This window comes from Cydia amplana, chromosome 17, assembly GCF_948474715.1.
Source record: "Cydia amplana chromosome 17, ilCydAmpl1.1, whole genome shotgun sequence".
NCBI classification, from domain to species: Eukaryota; Metazoa; Arthropoda; class Insecta; order Lepidoptera; family Tortricidae; genus Cydia; species Cydia amplana.
This window is the reverse complement of record NC_086085.1, coordinates 2,129,393-2,144,239: the sequence shown is the minus strand read 5'-3', so window position 1 is coordinate 2,144,239 and position 14,847 is coordinate 2,129,393. Positions and strand designations below refer to the sequence as shown.

At 37.8% G+C, this 14,847-nt stretch overlaps 1 protein-coding gene across 1 annotated transcript in view; it reads left to right on the top strand.

The window, feature by feature from the left end:
• The window catches only part of LOC134656036 (neurexin 1-like), a 64,538-nt gene extending 61,837 nt beyond the window's left edge, over positions 1 to 2,701 (top strand). Inside the window, exons 4-5 of the mRNA XM_063511552.1 lie at positions 2,444 to 2,624; positions 2,690 to 2,701. Coding sequence (XP_063367622.1) covers positions 2,444 to 2,624; positions 2,690 to 2,701 — 193 coding nt within the window. The remainder of the gene's footprint in view (positions 1 to 2,443; positions 2,625 to 2,689) is intronic.
• The last annotated feature ends 12,146 nt before the right edge of the window (positions 2,702 to 14,847 follow it).

Below are 14,847 nucleotides of genomic sequence, written 5' to 3'. Positions count from 1 at the left end.
TAGTATCCAAGAAGGAAAATGATGACTACGTTTGTATGAAGAAGCGGTATTCCACTATCGTCTTAATACGCAAAATATAATCTTAAAAAGAACTAAAAACATTGGCTTTACTGCAAACCACACTTACGTAGCTCCATATTTTAGCCCAGCGTTCTCGAGTATGGAGCATGCTAGGATAACCCGGAGCTAAGTATGGAATTTAATACGAGCGTAGTTCCTGCTTCAGTTAGAGTAGAAAAGGAAAAATCGAATTTTAACTTTTATTGTATAACTCAAAGTATTCAAATTTGAATGTATTCAACAATTTGTTTCTTCATTAAAAACAAAACCTAATTTATAAGAACACAAGCTTAAGTGGGTATAGTGTTGTAACTTTTTTAATTTTTTTTAAGTTATGATACGGTGCTTTATTTCATGCATGGTGTAAAATAATTTATTTTAAATACAGTATAATACCCTATTACTTCCAACGGGCCTCAGGGGGGCGATACCGCAATCTAACTTGAGAAATATGCTAAGTTTTCCTTTCAAGTTACCTTTAGACTTTCATTAAGACTTTGATCGGTTCGATACGGTCTGATATAGACCAATGAAAAATATTGGAATTTGGAGCGTTTCTGTGCATTTTATAAGTGCAAATTTTAAGGGATATTTTCTTCGTAATGTGTACAAGGCATTGTTTAGATTAATAAACTATTTGAATAGCGAATTTTCATTAGATACACTTGTAAATTCTAATATAATATTTAAAACTATAGCCGCGGTCACGACCAGTGAAACCTGTGTCGAAACGTCGGTAAATAAAGGTAATTGAATCGCGTTAGACCCATATTTAACGGGTCTACCGCGATATAATTTCATTGTTTTTACCTTTAATTCCGACGTTTCAGCTGAGTTGCACCAGCTGTGGTCACGGAAAGACTGACGTCCCAACAAATGTCATCGGAGATATTAATAAAACACCACTAAACTACCCGAAATTAGACCCGTCATACCCGCGTATTTAGGCGCGTTAGACCCGTCTAAAATGTGAGTTAATATAGGTACACTTGTCTTATTAAGATAGAATAGGACCAAACATAATGACGAAATATTCATATAATGGGACTACAGCTCTTATTACTCTTTCTAGTTCTTAGAATTCTGAAAACTTTGAAGTAAATTGTAAGGGTAGGGTAGGGTAGCCTGGTCTGGAGAGCTTGGTCACTTTTTCTTAGGTATATGACGTCTATTTCGGTTTATTAATAAGTTAGTTAAACAGAAAATATCGCTGGTTTACTATGCTTGCAGTGTACCTATACTGTCAACGTCAAAGATACATTTGTCGCCTTAATACAAAGGAGTAAGGCGCAAAGTCGCCTGTACCTTCACAACCCAGATTTCCACATATCTGGGGCTCTCGAAGTTTTATCAATGCACAACTATCTAAAGATACCGGAGTTTAGCCTGTCGGTTCTGAAACTTTATACCTATTTCAACGCTGAGAACGTTTGAATAGACAAGAGATTTTCTATAAAAGGAAAGTGAAAGATAGCGGATAAAATTATCATTTACACTGATTTAAACTTTACGATTTTTACACGTTAATAGATTGTACAACGGGACATAATCGCGTATTTAAGTTTTAAGATCCGAGACCACGGGGACAACGCCGTCCTTGTTTCGTCGGAGGTAAATTTTAAAACTTAAATACGCGAATAAGTCCCGTTGTACAATTTAATAAAATTAACATTTTTTCACATTTCTAACTGTCCCTGATTTTCAACGATTTAACATATTTAGGGGTGAGAATTCACATTAAATCAGTACATTGAATAGGATAGCTTTTGAAAACTGTATGCGCGAAGGATCGATCGACCCATACAAATTTTGTTCGTGCCTTTTTCTACTGACAAATTTGGCTTGAACGAACGAACGAATGAATGAATGAGCCAGAGTATATACACGATGAGCACGATGGGAAAGTAATTTAATCCCAACTGAAGCGTGGGCGCTAACATGCGAGTGCTAACTAATTTTGAAACTTCGTGTTTGTCACAAAGGGCGGAGTTCGGGCTTCGTGCAATTTTTCAAAAGTTACACTAAACAAGTTGTGATACTCACGTACCTATTCGTATAACTTTATTTTAAGCCAAGGGTAGCTCGAATTCACAGCATCCCCCCTATAATCGGCTACTAGTCGAGTCGGTACAGTCGCCATCAGATATATCGGAGGGGCCAAGGTACTCAAAAATATCTGAACACGCACTCAAACGCATTGACAATAGAGGCGTGTTCACAAGTTTGTGAGCGCCTTGACCGCTCCGATATATCTGATGGCGACTGTACTCGGTAGGCTACGTGAAGTGAAACTGCTAATGAAAATCATATAATGGCATAACTGTGAACTCCGTTCCCTTGTGCGGAAGATTACTGTGATTTAAAATTAAATTGGTTGTTACAGATACAACTCGAAGCTGACCACGTTGGCGCTGCCTTCAGTGATCTTCGAGCCCAAGTTCCGAGGGTCCATCAGGAACCTGGTCTACTCCGACGTGGTGGGGCAGCCGCCGCGGCGCCAGGAGTTGAGGCACTCCAGGGATTTGAAGGCGAGTCTAGATGCTAGCAGATATCTACAAGATGGTGTTGGTAGCGACTCTATTGAGTCTAAAGTTGAAGAACTTCTCCATTACTCGTATACATACAACAGAAGCGCTGGTGACCTTGCGGTAAGAGAGTGCGCCTTGCAATCCGTTTTTCGGAACTTATGTACGAAATATCATTTGATATTTACCAGTCGCTTTTGGGTGAAGGAAAACATCGTGAGGAAACCGGACTAATCCCAATAAGGCTTAGTTTACTCCACAGGGTTGGATGGTCAGATGGTAGTCGCTTTCGTAAAAACTAGTGCTTGGAATGCCAATGCTTGGAATTAGTTGCCAAGCGGACCCCAGGCTCCCATGAGCTGAGGCAAAGTGCCGGGACAACGCGAGGAAGATGATGACATACAGCAGTGTATCCCGATAAGTTCGAAAGAAAAGACGCGCGATAGTGCAGTGTACGAGTATATTAAGTAGATAGATGTTGTATACGAGATACGTTCTCAGGTACAGTCGGCCAAAAATGTGGTCTACCACCCTACGGTTGAGGTTCGTTAAAGTTCGTTTGAACGTCATTAGACAACAAGGTCGATTATGACAGCCAGTCAGTGACAATTGTCAAACTTAGCGATCGTTAGATCTCGCAGAAACTTTTGTCAAAACTAGTAGACCACTTTCTTGGCCCACTGTACCTTCGCCGAAACGTACCAATGCTGTATTTTACTTTTATACCGTTCCCACTATCATATCGGCACTATTACATCTGGGTCCGCACGAGTACAAGTCAATCTCTGGAGAACGAGATTATACTTGTGGATTTATTGCTAACGCTCTCTATGCATGGAAATTGCTTTGCTTGTTTGAACAGTAATATATGTACGTGTGAATGTATTAATATGACATGATGGTTGTAGGTATATTTCTAAGGTGGAAGCTTAGTTAATTTGTGGTGTCCATGCCATGCCACATAGGTTTTAGGTGAAGTTAGCTAGCTTGCATAATTTTGTTTAGTTAGTTATTCGGTATCTCGGTATTCGGTATCGAAGCGCTATATAGGAAGGAAAACATCGTGAGGAAACCGGACTAATCCCAATAATGCCTAGTTTGCCCTCTGGGTTGAAAGGTCAGATGGCAGTCGCTTTCGTAAAAACTAGTGCCTACGCCAATTCTTGGGATTAGTTTTAGTTGCCAAGCAAGCGGACCCCAGGCTCCCATGAGCCGTGACAACATGCCGGGACAACGCGAGGAAGATGACGAATTAGTTAGCTTGTATAATTTTGTTTAGTTAGTTGTTCGGTATCTTCTCTATCTACACTACTATGCAAACAGCTTCATTTAAATGCATGTGAAATAATTAAACGACCGAGTCTAGAATAACAGCATTTCACAGTAGATTATGAGTTAAAATAATAAGTTTTGAGGTTGTGAGGTTATGATTCGTTATGTTTGGTCCTCTTTTTATAGGACCTCTTTTTTAAATACCTAACTCCTAAAATATACATCTAAATTTCAACTCCCACCTAATTGGCCCCAAAGGATTCAAGGATGAAATCAACGAAGCTTGATCAATACGGCACACAAAACCGAACTTGCTTAGCATTAAATTTAAAAAGCTCCTCTCATTTTCAGCGTTTTTCAAGACGTCTCATTTCAGCACATTCCGTAACTCGCGCACGTATCAGCAATAAAGGAACATCGTAAAATGGCTCGTGGAGGTTTAACAATACAGTTCATATTTCAATGTTCATTGGAGGCTGGTACAAGTGACGGGAGTTGGAAGTTTTCGGAGGGAAGTGTTTGAAGGGTGTCCAGTGAATAAAGTTAGCAAGAAGTTGAATTACTGTCACAATTTTTCCAACAATATAAAGGATTGTTCTTTGTTTATTGGCAAACATGGCGTAGGACGCCCGCAAACTAGATAGAGCGATGACCTTTAATTGCAAGGAGGCGGCTGGCAAGAGTTGGATCGGAGTTGCCGCAAATCGTGCTCAATGGCGTGCAATAGGAGAGGCCTATTATGTCCAGCAAATGGACGAGAGTAGGCTGATGATGATGATGATAGGGAAAAATGATCATTAGTCGGATTAAAGATCAGTGATCGGTATCCAGGGTTGTATGGGTTGCTACTAGTACTTACCTAAGATTTTATATTGTGTCAATTGTCGTCAATGTGCATTGACATGTTTGGCTGCGTGTTTGTTACCATGCCTGTATTTAACAAAATATTAACCCCACTACTGACTACACATAAACCTAAGAGTCAATAACAAAAAATGCAGATTCACTAAGCTATTTGAGCAAGTATTTATTGACGTTATAATCCTGAATAAATTTATGTGACTAGCTGCTATTTTATTAAATAATTAATAAGTTTAAATGATTATATATCACCTTATAGAATTGTCTAAAGTCGTATAAAACTGTAAATAAGTTCCTACTATTGTGTGCCCTTACAGGGTGTCATGAACTGGTCTCTTAAATTGTAACACCTTATTACGTACATGACAATGCAATATTGCATAAATTACTAAATGATTAAAGTTTCTCGAGGGGAGCATATTTAGGCCAAAAGGCAGGCGTTTCAATTCACCAGTGCCTGACTGTGTTGTTCAATTCCAAAGAGTTCGTTAACAAAAGGCTTATTGAACTTCAGTGAACAAAACGGCATTTTACTCACATTATTATTGTCCTAGATTTCTTATGTTCATGTTTTGAATTCCTTCGCGCTGGCACAATCTACGGCAAGATCTAAATAGAGGAAATGGTAGCACTTAGGTGAAAATTTTCAAGTTTCTGCTTTCAAATAGTTGCTAACGGCTTAATAGGTTTTGACAGGCTGTTTAACTTTGAAACCCTTTTTACATATATCTTGTGGTTTAGCTGATGAGTGAAGCCAGGAAACAGAAGTAAAGGTATATTGAATAACGTTGTTTTAGTATAGAATAGACATAATATATTCGTAAGACAAATACAGAAGAGAAAATTATACAAAATAGAAAAACATAGGAAGGAAAAACTGCTATGAAATGGTCTCATCTCAGTGAAGCTGGCGATTTCCAGCGCTGATCTTCCGATGAGACCATCCGGTGAAAGAATCACGATACGTAGCAAAAATCATCAAAAATAATATTTACATACAATAACAGAAATAAATCTTTGTGAAACGATCATTTTATATTATTGTTACTCAACAATCCGCTCAAAACGTATCTTTCAGACGGTCCTCGAATGATATCGTTAGTTCGAAGCTCAGCGTAAATCATTATAAGGAGGGTGCGGCGTCAAGTGGAAATTGCTCCGTACCACCCTCTAAATAAGGTTTTTATTGCCCCGTACGTGTCCTGTTTATGCCCGGAACTCGGAGAGATTACAGGAATTTAGTAAAGTGTATGTAAATAAAGGGTTGGGTTTACGAAGTTTTGTCTTGGCTTATTGAAAACTATGAGGGTGATGTCTTGTACTTAGCGCTATTTCGATTGGTTAGTTCGAAAAGGAGTTCGATTGGCTATAAACAATAGACCTAAATATCGGTGTACTGCTCTTAGACCGCTTTGCCCAGTGGGGTGCAAAGTAGGCATATTTTGCGGTAATCAGAATAGAGTTAGTCCCAACTCCCAACTCTAGCTAATAACCGGTGTATAACCATTATACCAACATTTCCTTATCACGACCGCAATTCCGGTTCAAAATGCACTATTCATATTTTATTACGGTTTTAATCTAGTCCTATAAAACCGCAGTAAAAGCGGTTGATGTTGTACGTAAAAATAACGATTTTATATCACGCTGATGCCTATTTCCAATAACGTCAACGTAATATTGTGAAAATTAATGTAGTACTTTACGAAAGTATTAAAGTGGAGTATTTTGTTATGCAATAGGGCATACATGAATAAAAAACAACGGGTTGCACTCAGGGAGTGCCGGCAGAAGTGAAAACTCAATGACTAGTGCAAAATGCACTATATATAATTGAGGTTAACGCCATCTAGCGTTTTATATCGTCGCATTACTTGAAACCCTTAAGCACATCACTGTTAGTACTCGAGTTATATTAATACCAGTTAGAGCGAAACTCACTAGATGGCATTTAAATCAATAAAGAAAAACTCAATGACATTACATGTAGAGACAAACCAAAGAAAGTCTGCAGCGCTAGATTAAAAGTAGTTTTTAAAAATCAGTATGCGACAACACCACAGAAAATGGATTAAATAGTCTTGATACTTGTGAAATTTCTACCATATTTACCGTCTATGAAAAAATTAAGCTGTATGCACAGCTTAATTTTTATGGTAAAATAAATTTCATTCCAACAATAGATGTCACTATTAATATGTAGACATATACTAATATTGATAAATAATATTGGGAGAATGTGACATTTGGCTTCATCAAAATTAATAAGCTTTTGTAATATCCGCGACGGCGGTAAATAGGTACAGATGGCCTACCGCGAACACCGAAGTTCTCAATATGCGAGCATCTTTCTCTTTTACTCCCATTAAGGCGTAATTAGATTGACAGAGAAATTGCCCGCAATTTGCGAACTAAAGTTTTCGGAAAAACGAAATAAACCATTAAAACAATAAACATATACTAAAAATTAATTTTAGCTTTAACTAGTAGGTACCCATGCCGTGAGCATAAGCATGGAGGTTGTGGGTTCGAGCTCAAAACCCGGCTAGTACCAATGAGTTTCTCGAAATGTTAGAGGAAGTTCATAAGTATGCCTATACATATTAGGTGTGTTCAATTTGCTGTGAAACCTTAGTCTAAACCAATATTATATTATCTAAGTAGGTACATATGGTGAAGTATTAAGATGTTTCATTCCACTTACCCGTCATCAACTCCAAATTTTGTAAACATTGTCGTTTTTCAGCTTGAATCGCCTCGTGCTGACTTTTTACAAGTGTAAAATTATTCGTCATGCGGAAAAGTAACTCCCGCACGCCGGTTTTGTAAGGTTTCACCATGTTTATTCCGTTCATCACAAAACACAATGAATATTTAAACGATTTTGACAAACACATACCATAGTGCATGACGTTTACTGACTGCTTAAAAAACATTGCCATATGTAGTTTTTTAATTCGATGTCAAATTATTGCGCTGCAGACTTTCTTTGGTTTGTCTCTAACAGATTTTCGATCAGGTCACGTGTCCGTCGTCATTACGGTCACGTCATCTCTCGCGAGTTTAACATTTTTTCCCCACCTCAAAAAGTGCACAGCGCCGCTAAAGAAGTTTTCACTTCAATAAAAAATACATTAGTGAGATCAAATTAATTTCAATTCAAAATTTGAATACTTGAAAATAACTAGGTACATAGTAGAAGATTATAGTTATAACATTTATAAAATGCAAATTGTAAAAACTTTTAACAAGATGCGATAAAACGTGTCGGCTTGTAAAATTAAGTCAAAGTTAAAAAGTTAGCGAAGGAAAAATACAAGCTAATTTTGGCGCAGTGAATTTATTTTTGAAGTCTATAGGTAAGTATGTACAATTCTAGCTAGTCGAATTTAAGCTGTTGTGAGACATACTAACATTGAATAATTCTACGGTTTAGGAGTCTAAACCGTAAAATTATTCAATTCTAGCTAGAGTCTATTTAAATTCTGAGCCGACTTTAATACAACAAAGTGTGAGGGTGTCATTATATTATAAGCGTCATATTTTGGAAAGTTATTTAAGGTCGAATCGACGACCCTTACTAGAGAATGGTCTCAAAATTGCTACAGTTAGACCAAGATAAGTCTGCAACAATTTTGACAACACATGCAGTGCAAGTGTTATTTATACGTCATAATTTTACAGAAGTTTGACGTTTAAAATAACACTTGCTATCAAAACTTGCTACTTGTGTGCTATCAAAACCGTTGCAGACTTATCATGATCTAACTTTATTTGTATTTTACGCAACCGTATTATTAAACCGCCGTGATGTTTAAATAGATTTTTTTTAAATTAACTAAAAATAATTAAATTAATTAAAAATATTTTTTTTTTAAATAAACAGCTAAACCCGCTGTTAGTACTTCAAGAGGAAAAGGGTGGTCCGTCATCAAATTGTGTCAAAATATTTTGAATAATGTTTATATCTAGAGAGGACAATGGGGACTACGTTTGTATGGAAAGGCGGTTTCGGGGCGGTCGTTCACTTTCGTCTTAAAAGTATGACTGTAGACAAAGCAATACCTTCCACATGGTACAAGTATACATATACAATCTCTTGAACCTCTCAGTTTCAAGGACCACGTTTCAATAAGCCGACAAAGCGCTCAATTTGTGCCGAATTTGCGCAATTTGCATACAAGATGGCGTAATTGTAATTACACGTGAAGACGGTAATATCGGAGCGGGGCACTCGACTGTAATTGCTACCACACAGTTTATAACGCTACTTAACCCTCAAAGTAAAAACAATCGTGAGTTAAAAGCTTCACTTGTGTCTATATATTAGAGTAGATAAAAATAAGTTCACAAACTAATACCTGACTACTGAAAACTCGCGCTATAAAAAGTGTGAAACAAGAAAAAAATCTCATCTGGAAATGTCATATAGAAAATGTTTCATACTTACCACGTTTTAAATAAAGAAATACAACGTGAGATAATCGACTAAATTTTATATAAATTTGCAGCGAGCCCCGTACGTTGGGCCACGCTTGACCGATAGTATGAGGGCGGCGAAGGTGTCAGGTATAGGAGCGCACGCAGTGCGCCCCTTGCGACTGGCTACACCCGAATCTTATAGTATGAGGGCGCCGAACGCGTCAGGTATTGGAGCGCGCAAAGCGCGCCCCCCTCACATCTCGACTATTTTAGTAGGTACCGTTCGAATTCGACTGCTTCGGTATAGGCGCGAAGCGACACTGCTGCAGAAAATGTCAAAAATCCGGGCAGCAACATCGATTAACATTTACAGCAGTAATGTCGCGCAGAAAACGTCAAAGTTAGTATAAATTTCTCAATAATATAACCTTTATGACGTTTCGCGCAGCAGTGCAGTCGGCAGCATTACTGCAGCAATACAAGGCACCTTAAGGGTAACATTCCGTTTCTGATCGCAGCTGCATTACTGGTACTGAACGCGTCGCTGTTACTGTCAATTTCCATAGTAAAATGAACAGTAGGTAGTGCAGCTGCGGTTGGAAATGGACTGTCACCTTAAGGGTAACATTCCATTTCTGACCGCAGCTGCACTACTGGTACTGAACGCGTCGTTGTTACTGTCAATTTCCATAGTAAAATAAACAGTAGTGAGGCTGCGGTTGGAAATGGACTGTCACCTTAACTCTGCATCTTGTGCGAATTACGCGCGCGATGAGGTAATCACACGTCAAGATGTTAATATCGTCTCGCATATGTGGGGCACTCGGCCCAGATTGGCTCAGTACTCTTAGAATTAGAGGTCAATTCGAACGTAAACTGACATCAAATTGATATTATTATTATATTATACTGTTTAATACACTGCTGAAAGCTGATGCGTGTATATCACTGCGTGCACTTGTTTTCTAATATTCTAATTCTAATAAATTCTATCCTGTTAAAGTGTGAGCGGGATAGGGGGCGTGCATTAATTACGTAAGGAAAATATTGAGGATTTTTAGAAATGTAGGTAACAATTAAATAATAAAAATACGGTAAAAACATACAATACAATACAAATAGTCTTTATTGCACACCTCATTATAGAAAACAATACAAAGAATACAGAAAAGAAGAGGGTAAACAACAGGCGGTCATATCGCTAAAAAGCGATCTCTTCCAAACAACCTACAACTACCTATAACATATTTCTTCAATTTTTTTTAAAGCCCAACTAAAAGAGACTTGAAGGAACGGTCATAGGGACCATCATTCAACGTGAGAGGTATAAAATCAGAACCGGCCTCCCTCATCTATGCACCGTGGCATGGCAACCATGCTGTGACGTCACAGCGTGACATCGTAAATTAAGGTTGCATTTTAAGCGCACCTCAGTTTTAGCGTCTAATAAACTTATCCACAGCTTTTAGTGACGTTTAAAATGTTTTAACACTTAGAGAAAACACTTAAGTTTTAGCTTTAATACATTGAGTGCCGGGTTCTCTATTAGTAGTCGCTTTCCTCTGCAAAGCGGGAAAACGCCGAGATCGGATACGAGCGTAGCGCTACGAAAATGTTAGCAGTGAATGTGTTAACCAAGAAACATTTTTGATATAAGATGTCTTTAACACGAGACTAAAAGAAAGTATGGTCTAATATACATACCCAGCCGGGCTAGCACGTGATTGGCGCGACAATATCTCGCCCGCGAGATAGAACACCTACCCCTCATTAATAAATACAGTTAAGAAAAGACGGGTAGTCTATCTCGATGGCGAGATACTGTCGCGCCAATCATGTTCTACGTCTGACGGGGGCAATTTAAATTTGACGGTAAATAGTGCGCGAGCAAATAAAAGTTGGTTTATATATCGATATCGATAAAGTTTGACATATCAATAAGTCAAAGCACTAAGAGTTTCGTCTATACAGGGTGCTTCCTGTAACAGGAGCAATAAATTAAACTAAAGGCTGTGCTCCTCAAACTGACCAACATTTGTTCAGCAACTTTTGAAAATAACTCATATTTTGATTTTTATTACACTTAAGATTTTATTCTAAGACGCAATGTATTGCAAATTTTATGTTTAAAGCGTGACAAGTAACGTCAAACACACTGATGTCAGCGTACATTGAAGGCAATATTTATTTTGTATGAAAAAGAGGAAGTCTAAAGGATTCATAATTTTTAAAAGTTGCTGAACAAATGTTGGTCAGTTTGAGGAGTACAGCCTTTAGTTTAATTTATTGCTCCTGTTACAGGAAGCACCCTGTATATATCCGTCGCTGTTTCCAATCGACTCTCAAAAGTTTTGCGATTGAATTGGTCTAAAATATAAAACGAATTTATAAATACAACTAGGTCAGTGTGGGTATTTATATTTCTGTTGCTTTTAGGTCTCAAAGGGCAAGGTCTACAAACACTAGACGGGTCTCGTAGCCTAGATCCACATTTAACAACGCTAGACTTTGTTCCATAAAAGTTAGATGGTGTGTTACTGACATATTAGGACCAACAATAGCAACAGCAATAGGTCAGCTGGAAGAGATATAGGGATAAGTTCGCCTTTGTACTTCCATTACTGTAATTTATTTTTGTAAACCTGTGTTGTGTACAATAGTGATTAGTGATTACTACTACTACTACAATATTATGTTTTCAACGTTACGCGGACATAAAATGTAGATAGGTAAACTGAACGAGATTTTTAATAAAAAAAAAGGTTAAATTAAGCCACATAATTGTTTTTATTGTGATGTAAAGCACATAATGGCCTAGATTAAGTCCATCGACTATGCATCAGGTAGTAATGGATTTTTAATGGTAGCCGTTCTGGGCGCACCTCCCCGATTCTTTATTTGCTGATAGATAAAACTTTAGGGTGCATTAAGGCAAAATGGCCTGGTGCTTAAATTTGCATGTGTACTACTTTATTTATTGAACCTACTTTTTAAAATCAATATCTTATAGAGGTACCGTAAAATAGGGCTATTTGGGAATTGTTGGGAATTGAGGTTTTTAAACTGTTACAAAACTTATAATACTTACGTGGAATCAAAGCATTTAGTTTTCGAAATTTCATATTCCCCAAAGGAATGACAAAAATATAGGATTCTTTAGATCTTTTACGACAAAAATATATTTTCGACATATTTTTATCACAGATATTTAAGATGCATTTGAAACAAGTCAATGTTAGATTACTTTATATAATTATCCCTGGATTTTCTAGTAGCCTATATATCTAGGATGTAAATATAAGACTTTCTTTCGATGGGCAATATTTTATACATTCTAAAAATTGTCTTTTTGCCTGGTCTATCTACATTGCACTAACAGCTAATGGATTTTTAATGCTCCCATTTTTGCTGCACTTCCCCGATGCATTATTTACTTCTGAAAATAGTTTACTCAGGTGAACCAATAAAAAGTAGAATAAATAGGTACAGAATAGTGAGAAATTAAGATTTTTTTACACTACCGATTATGCTACTGGAGGCCGTTTCTAAATAAATATGTTTATATAGGTAAAAGAAAAAAATGTAAGATAAATTTACCAAGTGACAACAGCCGTGTCGGAAACGGACGGCAACAGCCGTGACATAATGCCCCGAAGTTAGTTTTGTAATATATTTTAATGTATGTCCACTTTACCCGCGTCTCCCCTAACTGGCTGGCCCGCTGTCTTCGCATAAATCGAGCCTCAAGAGGGTCGCCCCAGAGATTCAACTATTGTAATGCGGACATCAAAGTTGTGTAGTTTCACTAGCTTTCCACGCGGCTTTTCTGCCTGAAATTTGGTCTATGAGGCCAAATCAAACTTACGCCGTGACATTGAATAATTTTATGGTTTAGACTCACTAGTTTTAAGTCACTCACGCGACATGTTTCAGACAGTCTAGGTCTCCTTTCTCAAGCACTAACAGTGTGAGCAGCGTTCACGACGGTAAATTCGATTACGCCGTGACATTAAAATAATAGCTAAATAATGTGATGATGATGATGTGATTGAATGAAGGAATGACAATTTTGCGAGATTTGGCGTTTTTAGGTTGTCACCTGTCATCCTACCCATCGAAATTGAAAAATACTATAGAAGTAGCTGTCACGTATAAAGTTTGTACACATTTTTTAATTTAATTTATTTATTATTTAGAAATGTAACATTGAAGTTAGTAATAAAAATACGGTAAAAACACGTTTCTTAAATTATTAAAAAAAAATCCAACCAAAAAAAGACTGGGAACTGTCATAGGGACTATCATTCGAAACGAGAGGTTTAATCTATCCGCCAGCAATCATAACCCTCTATAGATTCTTGGTCCGCCAGCGCGCCTGAAAAGCATATTGGACGTGAAATATTCAGCCCTAGCGTCTCACGCACACATGTATTATCGCCGCGTAAATCTTCATGGACGATCGCGAAAGATTACTCGAGTAGATAGAGTATATAACCCCTAGCACATGATTGGCGCGACGGTATCTCGGGGCGAGATAGACTTTAAACTACCCGTCTTTTTCTATGTTAATAAAAGAGGGACGGGTAGTATCTCGCCGCGAGATACTGTCGCGCCAATCATGTGCTAGCCAGCCTGGGGGTCTAGCCAAGACGACAATCGTACATCGACAAACGCCAAACGAAAAGAAAAAGCCAAGATAATTTGGAATTTTGATTTTTCACAATAAAGTTTCAAAATACAATTGAAGAGATGGCCTTTCCTGGTTAGAGGATAATAAAAAGGAAGTTTTTTTCTTAACTTTGTTTTGGTTTCGCTAAGTGTGCCACTGCACTGGTTCTTGTAAAGCTATTTAATGTCTATTATTTAAAGCTATATATATTTTTAAGATCTCCGAATGTCTCGTAATAAATCTTACTGCCGTTCTTCATCTCAATTTTTTTTAATTATACACAATTATGTTCGGTTGTATGTTGAATCTATCTAGAATAGCGCAGTGCTAAGGTTTGTGTCCAAATGACGTGGGATGCGGTCGCATTGCACTTCACGCCTGTTGAGGATGGTAGCTTGCGGTGGTTGTTGAAAGACCGGAGAGTCTCAGTAAAACAGTTTATTGGCTTACAATGTTACATCAGTTAACTCTAAAATGTTAATATTAATGTTAAATAAATGTTAATAAAATAGTTATTTGTTTTGAATGCACCCGATCGTTAAGAATCCGAAAAGTACACTGATTTGTGCGGAGTAGTGCGGACGGCCGCATCGCCAAACTAAACTGGGTCGCGGGCGCCTGTCACGTGTTCCGTGCATGTGCACTGAACAACGCCATTTGGACTCAAGGCCATTGTGTCGCGGGATCTAATGGAAGGCAATCTGCGACCCTTGCCCTTCAAGGTTGTTGACCCTGTGGGGCGTGACGCTATACCCAAGATTTTCCTTTGAATTATGCATCCCCTAAGTTTTTTAATCCAAAGTGTCGTATTTCATTCAAATATTCGAAATAGAAGTATAACCATAGGGTCGGCTTGACTTAGAAGTTGAATGGATTTATTTACGAACTCAAAACAAACAGTATCGTAAAATGGGGTGAGTAGGGTTCGCGGGGAGAGTTGAGTTATGAATGGGGAGATAATGGATGAAAGGGGGTGAGATGGGATTTTAAGGCTACTGCTACAAAAATAATGTATTCCAATTTAAAATGGAGCTATAT